At 32.9% G+C, this 12,930-nt stretch overlaps 1 protein-coding gene across 4 annotated transcripts; it reads left to right on the forward strand.

Moving 5' to 3' along the window:
* Positions 1 to 192: 192 nt before the first annotated feature.
* Positions 193 to 11,216, forward strand: LOC129808730 (ephrin type-B receptor 1-B). 4 transcript variants are annotated; one of them, XM_055858522.1, is made up of 9 exons: positions 193 to 1,008; positions 1,943 to 3,033; positions 5,011 to 5,161; positions 5,249 to 5,353; positions 5,529 to 5,546; positions 6,101 to 6,489; positions 6,564 to 6,917; positions 6,992 to 7,330; positions 9,426 to 11,216. In XM_055858522.1, the coding sequence occupies exons 1-9, from the start codon at positions 414 to 416 to the stop codon at positions 9,528 to 9,530; spliced, it is 3,147 nt and encodes a 1,048-aa protein (XP_055714497.1). In that variant the 5' UTR covers positions 193 to 413; the 3' UTR covers positions 9,531 to 11,216. The 4 variants fall into 4 exon arrangements, with proteins under 4 accessions (XP_055714497.1, XP_055714496.1, XP_055714498.1 ...); XM_055858521.1 differs by lacking the exon at positions 5,529 to 5,546 and adding an exon at positions 5,715 to 5,762; XM_055858523.1 differs by lacking the exon at positions 5,529 to 5,546.
* Positions 11,217 to 12,930: the final 1,714 nt, after the last annotated feature.

Below are 12,930 nucleotides of genomic sequence, written 5' to 3' on the forward strand. Positions count from 1 at the left end.
TTTTCCAGCAACTCAAAGTATTCCTGGGAATGTCCTTAGACATTTCACCGGATAATTCCTATGGATCGAAAGGTAATACCAATTCCATGGATTTGTCTTCTGAATTGAACATTATTGGTTAGGCTTTGTTTACCGGGGTTGCATCTGGTGCGTTAGATATATGGTCACGTGACAGCATAAGTAAGAAGAAGAAAGAGATGCCAATGTGTCAAAAGTGACTGAAAAGAAGAAGAAGAGGAGAGCAACAACAACAAAAAACGAGTTAAAATAAAAAGAAGAAGAAGTAGAAGAAGTGTAAGCAGTTGGATGTCTGCAAAAATGTTTGCAATTGTGTTGTTTTTTGGTGAATTTGTGTGAAAAAATTGCCCGTGTCCAGGACACCCAAAAGGGACATTCTACGTGGATTGGGGGGAATGAAATGCTGTAAATTGGGTGGCCGGAAATTGTGTTGTGTGTGTGCACGAGTGAGATTAAGCAATGAGATGCTGTCCCTAGCGTCCATCTTGCTAATAACCATCATCACACAATTGTCAATAGTTTTGGGTGATCAGGTTGTTCTCCTGGACACCACAAAGGAGGCCACCCTCGAATGGACACGCTATCCCTATGGACCCCAATCCCAAACACCCGGCTGGGTTGAGGAATCATTTACAAATTTTGGCAAGGGTATCAATTGGCGAAGTTATGTTGTATGCGATGTTGCCTATCACAATGTCAACAATTGGCTCTGGAGTCCATTCATTGATCGTGGTCCAGCCAATCGACTCTACATCGAAATACAATTTACAATTAGGGACTGTAGTCTATTCCCTGGCAATACATTGAGTTGCAAAGAGACATTTAGTCTTCTATTTTATGAATTTGATGCAGCAACAAGGGAACCACCACCTTGGCAACCCGAAAGTTACAAACTTATTGCTAGAATTGCAGCTGGTGAGGGTAGATTCAATCAGAATGCCGATGTTGACATCAATACAGAAGTTAAGAGTATTGCTGTTACCAAGAAGGGTTAGTTAATACCATATTATTAAAATTTACAATATTGGTCCTTTGGGAAGAACATTTCAGGTATAATTTCTTTGGCGTTAATTTCATTGGGATTCAACGGGGAAAGAACATAGGATAAAGTCAGTACTTTTTCGCCACTACCCTCCATGGTCTGTTTATAAAACAGTGACGAAACTCACGATAAATAGACTCACTAAAAAAAATATCAGCTTTAACTGGTACAATTAGACAAAACAGATATAAATACCTACCACAAGAAATAAGAAGAACCTTGTATTATTTGTAGGATTTACAACTAAACCCAATTGAGGATATAATACAAATACAACAAGTAATTTACATTCATAAAAACAAACATAAATTGATTCATACACAAAACCCAGTAGAATTTCATGTAAAGAATGTAAAGAATTTCATGGAAGTGGTATACACGATTTTTTGACTAATATCTCCTCTTTGGGAAAGGACGTAGTTCCTCTTAGTCTTCTCAATAATTAGATGATGTCTCTGTGGCCATTTGCCGGTATTATGAGTTACCAATTAAAATTATTAAGTGAAATATTCTCAGTGTAAACATGAAAATGGGCGTGGCTTAAATAACCTTCGCGATCCACCGAAAATTTCTATTTTTATGACTCCGGCACACCTTTTAGATCAGGAAAATTTCATGAAGTCGAAATTTGCATCCCTTTCTTTCTCACATGCTTTGAATATGTCTATCTCATTCTATTGTACTCTTCTTCTTCTTTTAAACATCATTCCAAATTCAATTTAGCTCAATCGAATTTGCTGTGCGAAAGAATGAGATAGTCTTATGGAAAACATGTGAGAAAGAAAGGAATTCGAATTTCGACTTCATGAAATTTTCCTGATCTAAAAGGTGTGACGGAGTCATTAGATTTTTTTTTCTAATTTAAAATTTTCTCTTTGATAGGTGTCTACTTTGCATTTCGCGATCAGGGCGCCTGCATAAGTATTTTAGCCGTTAAAGTGTACTATATCACATGTCCAGCTGTAACAGTCAACTTTGCCCATTTCAATGAGACCCCAACGGGCCGCGAAGTGACGATAATTGAACAGCAAATGGGTACATGTGTACCCAATGCCGAAGCCACCGAAGTACCAACGTACCTGTGCAAAGGTGATGGTAAATGGACCATTTTGACCGGTGGCTGTCGTTGTCGTGTTGGCTTTGAGCCCGATTACGATCGACAAATCTGCAATGTCTGTCCCGTTGGTACATTTCGATCGGCCGAAGTGGCCAAATGTACCCAATGTCCACCAAATTCCCGTACTACCGCCCACGGTAGTGCCTACTGTCCATGTCAACCTGGTTACTATCGTCATTTGCGCGATGCCAAACATATGCCATGCTATCGACCACCTGGACCACCGACAAATCTAACATTGCTCTTTCTCGATCAGACTAGCGCCATATTTGCCTGGAATGCACCACAGAGGCCACCAGATGGTGCTAGTGCTGCATTTAGGAGTGATGTTATGTTTCGTGTTAAATGTCCAATATGCAATGCAAATGTCGTCTTTAGTCCACCAACGGAAACATTCAATGACACAAAATTGACATTGAATAACCTTGAACCAGTAACCACCTATACCATTCAAATACACTCCCTAAATGGCCAGGCACAGTCACTTATTGGTGATACAGACAATGGTACAACAATGGATCCGCGTAAAGTACCAATATCGGCCCTTTTGGCCGATGAAAGTCAACAAGTGACAGATTTTGCTGAGATAACATTTACAACGGAATCAGCAACACTCAGTGCCATTTTTAATGTTCGTGTAACATCAATAAGTAGCAATGATGTTGAATTGACATGGGATAGACCAACATCGAGTGATAGTAGTAGTACATCAAGTGGACAAATACCAATTGAATTCTATGAAGTTCGTTGGTTTCCAAAATCCGAAGTTGATTCAGTCAATAAGACCACACTCAATACAAAAGAACCACGTGCACATCTCGATAATTTGGCAGAAAATACCGAATATGGCTTCCAGGTATGTGTATAAAAAAATAGGGGAACTTTGGGGCAAAATTAGTCAGTAAAGTAAACTCTGTTTTTTCGGGAGGTGTTTACTCTGAATTAATAGGGTTAATGTGCTCAATCAATGACTCCTTCATATTATCATAGACGAAATTTAAACAATTTTACTCAAACATACAAGTCGCCGATTGGTATCTCGAAGCCCAACGACTTTTACCGATCGCTACTCACCCGTTCGACGCGGCGATGATATGAAAGAGATGATGATGAGAAAGAGAGGAGGACGTTGCTTTTTCGTTTTTCTTAAAAAGACGTTTTAATTTCAGTACTTCTGTATTTTTCGCTTCATACTTACAATTTCATCACTGCCTAAAATTGAAAAAAAAAAATTTGAATATGATATTGCTTAAATTACATGACACTGAATAAAAAACATTTATCACAGGATTCTCACAAGTATCACAAATTTCAGTAGGAAACTGAATTTCTTCTTGAATACTTATCATTGTAAGCTTTCTTAAAAATTAGTCTTTGGTTTCTCTCAATCATGAATTCATGTTTTAATTGTGAACGATTAATTGCTTGAAAAATTGCACACATATAGTAAAGCCATGTAAGTCTGATGATTGCAAAACTCGGATGCCGAGACCGATTTAACTTCGATATATCCACTTAAAATCTAATTTATATTTTTATTTCCATAATTAATCACTACAGTAACATTGTAACAAATCCACTTTATTACTTTTTAATTTACATGCGCTCTTGGCGAACTCCAAGCCAGAACAACCACCTTTTGAAGGGGCGATCCTATACTTTTATTTCTACGATCGCCCCAATTATTCTTATTTTATAATATAAAATATGTGTTTCACTACACTCTTTCCTCCTTGGAAGAAGTGTGAAAAGTACTTTTACACTAGAAATGGATTTAAAATAGAATTTTGATAGATGATTTAACTTTTAAAAGTTTTATGTTTAATTAAAGTATGATACAATTTTACATAACTTTTTTTTTTTGTGATTTTTGATTATAAGTTTTCTATATCAAATAGATAACAATAATTCTATTCATTTTACTAATTTACTTTTTTTTGTTCAATTTTTTATATTATATAAATATTTTTTATTTTAATTTTAATTAACAATTCATTGAAATTTTATTAATTATTCGAACAAAAATTAAATTTTGTAGTTTTTGATTTAGGGGATTTTTAGTATATCCCTCCCTCCTTAAATTAGGCATAGGCGTATGATATTCAAGAAGCGGGGGACAGGTTCCTAAATAGATCAATGAATGGTATAACTCAATATTCAGGGTTTACTTTACAATATCTGGCGGTCAAAGTAAAAAGGAATGAATTTGCTGGAAAATCGGATTATTTCATCAAGTTGGATTAAAGTAAAAGAAAGGATTGATTGTATGAAGTTTTTTTGCAGAGAAATGTCAAAATATCGTTGTCATCAAGTTCAACTTGTAAGATCTTATCCGGAATTAATTGTTAAAGGTCAAGATCGGTTTTGTTTGTATGTTTTGGCTGACTTTCCAAATTATTGCTTACGGCAGAAAATGGAGTGTTATGAGGAAAAATTGTTTCGCTGATGCCGGAAATTTTCAGACTTAGTTCGACGTGGAATATTTTCGTTAATTTTTGAATTGTCAACTGTCTTGGAACTTACAAATAAACAAAATTTTGGATTGACCTCATTAAGCTCGATTAAATGTTTTCGCACATTTGTGTTGCATAGTTTGTCGTTGCGAAATTTGCTATATTATCATGAAAACGATATGTTAGAGGGTTAATAGGGTTAATGTGTCTCAATGGTTGTTTTCTAGGGCAAACTAGAACATTCAAATTATCGAAAATCTACCTCTGACTAATTCTGCATTTTGCCCCAGTTTCCTCTAATTTTTAAATGCAAAAATACCGCCAAATTTATTTATTTATTCTTGTTTTTTTTTTCTTTAAATATATTTCAAAATCCACAGGTCCGTTGCAAAACCGTCAACGGTTGGGGTACTTTCTCCAATATCGTCTACGCCCAAACTCATCAAAGTGTCTCACCCGTTTACGATGATTCCGTCCAGGTTCGAATCATCGCTGGAGTTGGTGTTGCTGTTGTTTTCATTCTCGTTCTATGTAAGTGTTTTCCTACCCTGCCACAGCATTTTCCAATTATTTTTGAAAGAAATTAACAAAAAACACCCCTTCTCTTTCCCTACGCAGTAATTGTAGCCACAGTTCTCTTCCTACGTTCCAAAAGTCACGATGATCTCGACAAGAAGACCAACAATCACCTACCCCTGCAACTAGACTATGCCAGCAACGAAGGTAAGAATTTTTAATTGGAATTTTATTACTATTTCAAAAAAAAAGTAAAGTAAAGTAAACCCTTTTTCCAATTTTTATTTTTATTTTTTAATAACAATTTACAAAAAAAAAAATAAATAAATAAATAAAACATTTCCCTGTTGCAAATGATAATAATCAAAACCCAAAAAAAAAGGACTGGTAGTTACTTATAGTAAGTGACAGTTGATTGCTAAATGTCAATTTTATTTTTTGTTTCCTAAGAAAACTAATTTTGCATGCTTCTGTGCTTTTTTTCACAATTTATATTTTATTTTTTAAACATTACATTATTTCTGTTGCACTGTTGTTTTGTTTTTTTGTTTTGTTTTTGTTTGTTTAGTCAACACCATGGACACCACACCAATTGTCAAGACTGTCCAGAATAATGGTAAATGTCTATGCTATGTTTTTTTTAGTTTCTTTTTCAGCTTTTTGTCAGTGTTTTTTTTTAAAGAAAGAAACAAACAAATTGTATCTCATTAATCCAATTGATAATTCGTTCAAGTTATTAATACCTGGGAATGCTAGGAATCCATTTAAGGATCTTTCCAGTATTCCAAGAGGTCGGTTTGTATGTTTCTTTCTTTTGCCATATTTCGCAAATTTCTTTTTTTTTTAAATCTTCTTTTGAATTAAACTTTGATGAATAAGAAAAGAGGTATTTAATAATTTTAAGTGTTGACTATGGTTTTTTTTTGTTGTTTGTTATTGTTGTTTTTGGTGCAGTGACAACACCACTATTTGGTGCAAATCGAAGCTATGTCGATCCCCATACCTATGAAGATCCAAATCAGGCAATAAGGGAATTTGCCCGGGAAATTGATGCCAGTTATATAACAATTGAGGCAATAATTGGTGGTGGTGAATTTGGTGATGTATGCCGTGGAAGACTAAAAGTACCACCAAATTTTGTCCAAGACATCGATGTAGCCATTAAGACATTGAAACCCGGAAGTACAGAAAAATCACGATGTGATTTTCTCACTGAAGCATCAATTATGGGTCAATTTGATCATCCAAATGTGATTTATCTTCAGGGTGTTGTAACACGATCAAATCCAGTTATGATTATAACGGAATATATGGAAAATGGTAGTTTGGACACATTCCTAAGGGTGAGTGTATTGGATAAATATTCTTTTTTTTATATATTTTTATTCATTTATGTATTTTCTTTTTTAATAAATAGGCAAATGATGGTAAATTCCAAACACTTCAGCTAATTGGTATGCTACGTGGTATTGCATCGGGTATGGCATATTTAGCTGATATGAATTACGTCCATCGGGATTTAGCTGCCCGTAATGTACTGGTAAATGCTCAGTTAATCTGCAAAATAGCTGATTTTGGGTTATCACGCGAAATTGAAAATGCAAGTGATGCCTATACGACACGAGGCGGTAAGATTCCGGTACGTTGGACAGCACCAGAAGCTATTGCCTTTCGTAAATTCACATCAACGAGTGATGTATGGTCCTATGGTGTTGTACTGTGGGAGGTTATGAGCTATGGTGAACGTCCATATTGGAATTGGAGCAATCAGGTATGGTACAAATCACAAATGAACGATAATGATCAAGGAACCTTGAATCAAATTTTTTTGTTGCATTTTGAAAGGATGTCATCAAGTCGATTGAAAAGGGATATAGGCTACCAGCTCCAATGGATTGCCCCGAAGCACTGTATCAATTGATGCTGGATTGCTGGCAGAAGCAACGAACACATAGGCCAACATTTGCCAGTATTGTTGCCACATTGGATAGCCTAGCACGTCAGCCACTTGCCCTTCTGGCAGCTAGGCATTCACCCGATGCCCCCGAAGTGGAGGCACGTAGTATTCCGGGTACAGCACCATCTGGTGGTACATTCATCAGTACAGATTTATGGTTGGAGAGCATTAAGATGTCCAGGTATTCGCAGCACTTCAAGGAGGCCAATCTCATAGCAGCTCATCAGGTTAGTTGAAAAAAAAAAGCTAATTCAAAACCTTCTCTAAATGGAGATTTTTCCCTACTCCAAATGGAAACGTCACTATTTCCATGATAAATACAGTACAGTAGAGTCTTCTAAATTCGAACGCTCGGGGGGTATTTTTTGACATTTCTCACCTCCCAAATTCGAACGATTTTTTTTTTCAAAACTAACGAAATTTGTGTGAGATTAAATTGTACTTTCAATCAAATTCCAGTACTTTCTCGGAGGTCTTAGTGGTAACATACTTCCTTTTCATTTTACACGACCATAATGTATGTAAACATTCAGGAAGAAGCACATAAATATGATTTTCATTCACCAAGAATACGAACTTTCTAACATAACCTCACAATTGACATTTTGAATCCAAACAGCGTTCGAATTTGAGAGATTCAGATTTGAGAGACTCTACTGTACTAAATTACTAAACACTAACATTCAAAACATTAAATGCACCCTTCCTAAGTTTAAGAACAGTTTTAAACAAAATTTGACCACGGAGTTTTTCGATTTCCGTAGATTTTTGATATTACCATTTAAAATTTTTAAATATATTTTAAAGCTTATTAACAGAAAAAAAATTTTTTTTAATTGAAGAGCTCAGAGCAAAAAAAACGCTATTTTAATAGGGAAGTGCAGGGACATGACATTTCCTATGTTTCCTATATGTTTCTATCGAGCCGAAAAAACTTTTGAGTTTATTAGCTGATTTCTGTCATTATAGAATGAATTAGCAAAAAATACTAATACAAAATCAAAAGCCAATTTAAGAGCGAAGATGCAACCGAAAACCCTAAATTGGCAACGTACGTAGTTTTGGAGATATCTCGTGAAATGTGTACGAAAACAGGGAGAAAATTCAACTAAAATCGGTCACATTTTTCAGAGATAATGTCACCCCCCTGCATAAAACGGTTAAGTACGCGCTTAAAACACGCACAGCTGAATTTGAAAATGATTAAAATCGCGCTTAAAACACGCACAGCTGAATTTGAAAATGATTAAAATCGCGCTTAAAACACGCACAGCTGAATTTGAAAATGATTAAAATCGCGCTTAAAACACGCACAGCTGAATTTGAAAATGATTAAAATCGCGCTTAAAACACGCACAGCTGAATTTGAAAATGATTAAAATCGCGCTTAAAACACGCACAGCTGAATTTGAAAATGATTAAAATCGCGCTTAAAACACGCACAGCTGAATTTGAAAATGATTAAAATCGCGCTTAAAACACGCACAGCTGAATTTGAAAATGATTAAAATCGCGCTTAAAACACGCACAGCTGAATTTGAAAATGATTAAAATCGCGCTTAAAACACGCACAGCTGAATTTGAAAATGATTAAAATCGCGCTTAAAACACGCACAGCTGAATTTGAAAATGATTAAAATCTCGCTTAAAAACACGCACAGCTCAGTCATAAAACGGAGAAGTGCATACGACTTAGAGTTTTTTTTGCTCCGAGCGCTTTAATTATTACCTGACAAAATGCAAATATCAATTTAAGGATAATAAGGAATAAATATGTAAATAATTAAATTAATAAATAAAATATTGAGTTAATGATTAAGTTTACTATTTGTTATCAAATAATAACAACCAATCAGAGTGTTAATTTTAGAATCACGAAAATTGTAAACAATTTTGATATTATAACCAAGATTTAATTTATAGCAAACTCAGCATAATTTTATCATTCCTGGAAGAATTTTCTATTAATGAACAATTTTCGATGTACTTAGATCTTCAATTTGGCGGTTTAAGGATTTAAAAATAAACGGTCATTCATTACAGTTGTCGCGTATAAAAATGTTCGGAGCGCCAGGAGCTTTCGGAACGAAAAATGGTAATTCCTCAATAATTACCAAAAAAAATGGACATAGCCGAGGCACAAAGTGTAAAAAAAATGGTTATCGTTCAGTGGTCGCTGTCTCGGCTATTTACACTTACCCCAGCTCTGTGGGCGCTGAATGTATTGAGGATTCTGGAAATGGTTTTGAATTAGGACAATTTACCCTAATGCAATGAATCCGCCAAGAATAGCTATTTGAGATTTATTTAATTTTATTTCAGATCTCACGACTGACAGCTCAACAATTGTCAGACATGGGCATAACTTTGGTGGGACATCAGAAAAAGATACTCCATCAAGCACGGCAACTCGATACGATAATCTAGTGATGAGATAGAGACTCAATCAAGTACAAAAACAAAGATTAAAAAAAAATGAAGAAGAAAATTAAGACAGAACAAAAAGAAAACCAGTGAGTGAGAAGCAATTTTGAATAAAACAAAAAAACAAAAAATAAAACATTTGAAGTGCGATTCGAAGTACATTTCTCTCTTCCAAGTGTTAATTTATTAATATTATTATTTTTTTTGTGTCTTTCTCCTGAATTTTAGGACTGTAAGGATTTTTTTTAGAAGAAGAAATAAAAGATGATGGAAGAAAGAAAACCCTCACGACATTCTTGAGCATCTGTTAATCTCAATTGTGATTTTTTTTTACAAAATAATTTTTTTTTAAATATTTTAAAATAGGAGATTTAATTTAAATTTTAAAGTAAGTTTCACTATTTCTTTTTTTTTGTAAAAAAAAATTGTTTTTTTACAGAAAAAAATCCTCCCTTTCAGTAATATTTTTTTACAATGCATTTTTTATTTGTTTATATCATTTTGCTAGGATTTTAGGTAAGATTTTTTTTTTTTGGGAGAAAAATCTCACCTTTAAAAAAAGAAATACAGAAAAATAAGCAATTAAAATGACAAATTAGATATTTTTGACGAATTGACAAAGAAAAAAAGAACAAAAAGAAAATTGTTCGTTGGAGGAAAAGTGTCGGAAAAATCATTTTACAAGGTTTTTCTCTGGCACTTTGAAGAACGTCATGACAATTTTTTATTCTTTAATTTCTTTTTTGTTCCTAAATTTTGAAAAAAAAGAAGAATAAGAAAAAAACTGATTTGCAAATAAACTGCTTCCATTTTAATTAATTTAAAAAAGAAAAAATAGAAAATATAAAAGACAAATTTTCTTTGCCCTGAACTGACAATGCAGTGTTTTTTTCAATTTGTTTTATTATTTTTTTTTTAATTTTGAAGTTTAATAAATTATTTAAATTTTTTCTGTGAGTGGGACTGAAAGGGGCATTTTGGATGTTGATGAAAAACAAAAAAAGAACTAAAATAAGTAATTAAAAAACAAGGTAAAAGAAGAAAATAGAAGGAAAAGATGAGAAAAAAAGAAGAAAAACAAACTCTTTAAGTGTACATATCGCAATTAAGCATTCCTTTTTCTGTTTTTTTTCTTTACTTTTTCTTCATTGTTCTTTTTATTTTATTTAAAAAACAAAAAAACAAAACACTTAATTTCTATTTGAGCAAATAGAGAATGAAGAAAAGAAGAATTAAGAGAGATTTATAGAAAGATTGATCCTCTTTGAAGGATTAGTCACATCATGCGAAGGTTATTATAAAAAAACAAAAAACAAAGCAAAAAAGTAAATAAATAAAAGAAGGAATAAAATGGCAGGAGGATTGTATATTTTTGCTTAAGGCCAATCCCAATTTAGACATTAATAATGCCCTGATTATGGAAAAAAAAACGGAAATTCATAAAAGAATAAAAAAAAGAAAATCCATTGAAAATTGTCTCTGCAAAATGACAACAACAACAAAAAAGGAGAAGAATATAGAGAAAATATAGAAAAGAAGAAAAAAAATAAACAAAAAAAAAACTTAAAGCAGATGACTTTACTTAAGCAATTAAGGACTTAAAGTTTAAGCTATGCGTCTGACATCTTTTTTGACTTTTTTTTTCTCTAATAAACCAAGTCTTACTAATGGCTCAAAAAAATCACTATGGTTTTCTTTTTTTATTGATAAATGGGAACTAAAAAGGTCTATTGGAAAATTCTACAACTTTCTGGAACATGTAAGGTTCGTTGGATTACCGCTAGAGGTGCTAAAGGGCAATGAATAATTCGATCAACTCCCAACAGAAAGGTAAAAGGTTATTCATTTTTAAACAAATCAGCACCGTAGATTTGTCATTGAAGCTCAGTTAAAATTTTCCATGGAAAAACACTCATTTTCCACGAAAAAAATGCAATTTTCCCTGAAGAAAATGCTTAAGAAAATGATAGAAAAATTGAAAGAAATTGATTTAAAGCGGTTTATTGGAGCATTTTGCTTAGGAAAATCCACCAAAAATCCGTCATTGAAGCTCAGTTAAAATTTTACGCGGAAAAACACTAATTTTCCACGAAAAAATGCAATTTTCCCTGAAGAAAATGGTGAGGAAAATTACAGAAAAATTAAAAGAAATTAATTTTTTTAAAGCGATTTATTGGAAGATTTTAGAAAAAAATATACCAAAAATGCACTTTTTGTCCGATTTTGATGATTTTTATGGTTTTGGAAAGGTAAAGAAAATCTCTTAAAATTTATTGACAAAAATCATCAAATTCGGTTTGAAATTGGATTTTTGGTGAATTTTTGAACATAATGAAGAATCCTTGCAAAAATCTCACTTTCCTTCAATTTTCAATCAATTTTCCTGTCATTTTCCCAGTTGAAAATCTCATTTGTCTTTCTGCTGTCTTCTGGGGAATTTTCTCAGCTTTTCAGAAAACCAAAAATCATCAAATTCGGTTTGAAATTGGATTTTTGGTGAATTTCTGAACAAAAGAAAGAACCTTTGCAGAAATCTCTCTCACTTTCCTTCAATTTTTAATCAATTTTCCCAGTGGAAAATCTCATTTGTCCTTCTGCTGTCTTCTGGGGAATTTTCTCAGCTTTCCAAAAAGCTAAAAATCATCAAATTCGGTTTGAAATTGGATTTTTGGTGAATTTCTGAACAAAAGAAAGAACCTTTGCAGAAATCTCTCTCACTTTCCTTCAATTTTTAATCAATTTTCCCAGTGGAAAACCTCATTTGTCCTTCTGCTGTCTTCTGGGGAATTTTCTCAGCTTTCCAAAAAGCCAAAAACCATCAAATTCGGTTTGAAATTGGATTTTCGGTGAATTTCTGAACAAAAGAAAGAAAAATTGCAGAAATCTCTCTCACTTTCCTTCAATTTTCAATGAATTTTCCTGTCATTTTCTCAAAGAAAAGCCTCAATTGGTCTTTTGCTGTCTTCTAGGGAATTTTCTCAGCTTTCCAAAAAGCCAAAAAATTATCAAAATTTTCCAAAAGAAAAGACATTAAAGAAAACATAAACATACAACATTTACTTCAATATCTGCAATTCTACAGAGATTAACTAACTAAAGGTACAACTGTTTTTTTTTTATTTAAAGGGTTAGTAACGATCTATCTACAAGTTCTATTTTATTTTATTTTCTATATTATATATATATTTATATATATATTGCATTTAATTCATCTATCCTAATCAAAGTAACTAGATTTTTTCATTTTAAAACATTTAATGTTTTTTTTTTTTAATTTTAGATTTTCTTTCTAAAATCTTACAATTATAGTAAAATCAACAAGTTTTTTTTTTCGGCACACAAAAAAAACTAACATGACTAAATGCCATTCTGAATTTTTCTTTTCTTACTTTTTGCAATTCAA

This window comes from Phlebotomus papatasi, chromosome 5 (genome assembly GCF_024763615.1).
Source record: "Phlebotomus papatasi isolate M1 chromosome 5, Ppap_2.1, whole genome shotgun sequence".
In the NCBI taxonomy this organism is placed as follows: domain Eukaryota; kingdom Metazoa; phylum Arthropoda; class Insecta; order Diptera; family Psychodidae; genus Phlebotomus; species Phlebotomus papatasi.

Coding starts and splice junctions, on each gene's coding strand:
- LOC129808730 (XM_055858521.1), top strand. CDS start 414: ATGAAATGCTGTAAATTGGGTGGCCGGAAATTGTGTTGTGTGTGTGCA. Junction 5,162..5,248: donor TGTTTTCATTCTCGTTCTAT/GTAAGTGTTTTC, acceptor TTCCCTACGCAG/TAATTGTAGCCACAGTTCTC. Junction 6,490..6,563: donor GTTTGGACACATTCCTAAGG/GTGAGTGTATTG, acceptor TTTAATAAATAG/GCAAATGATGGTAAATTCCA.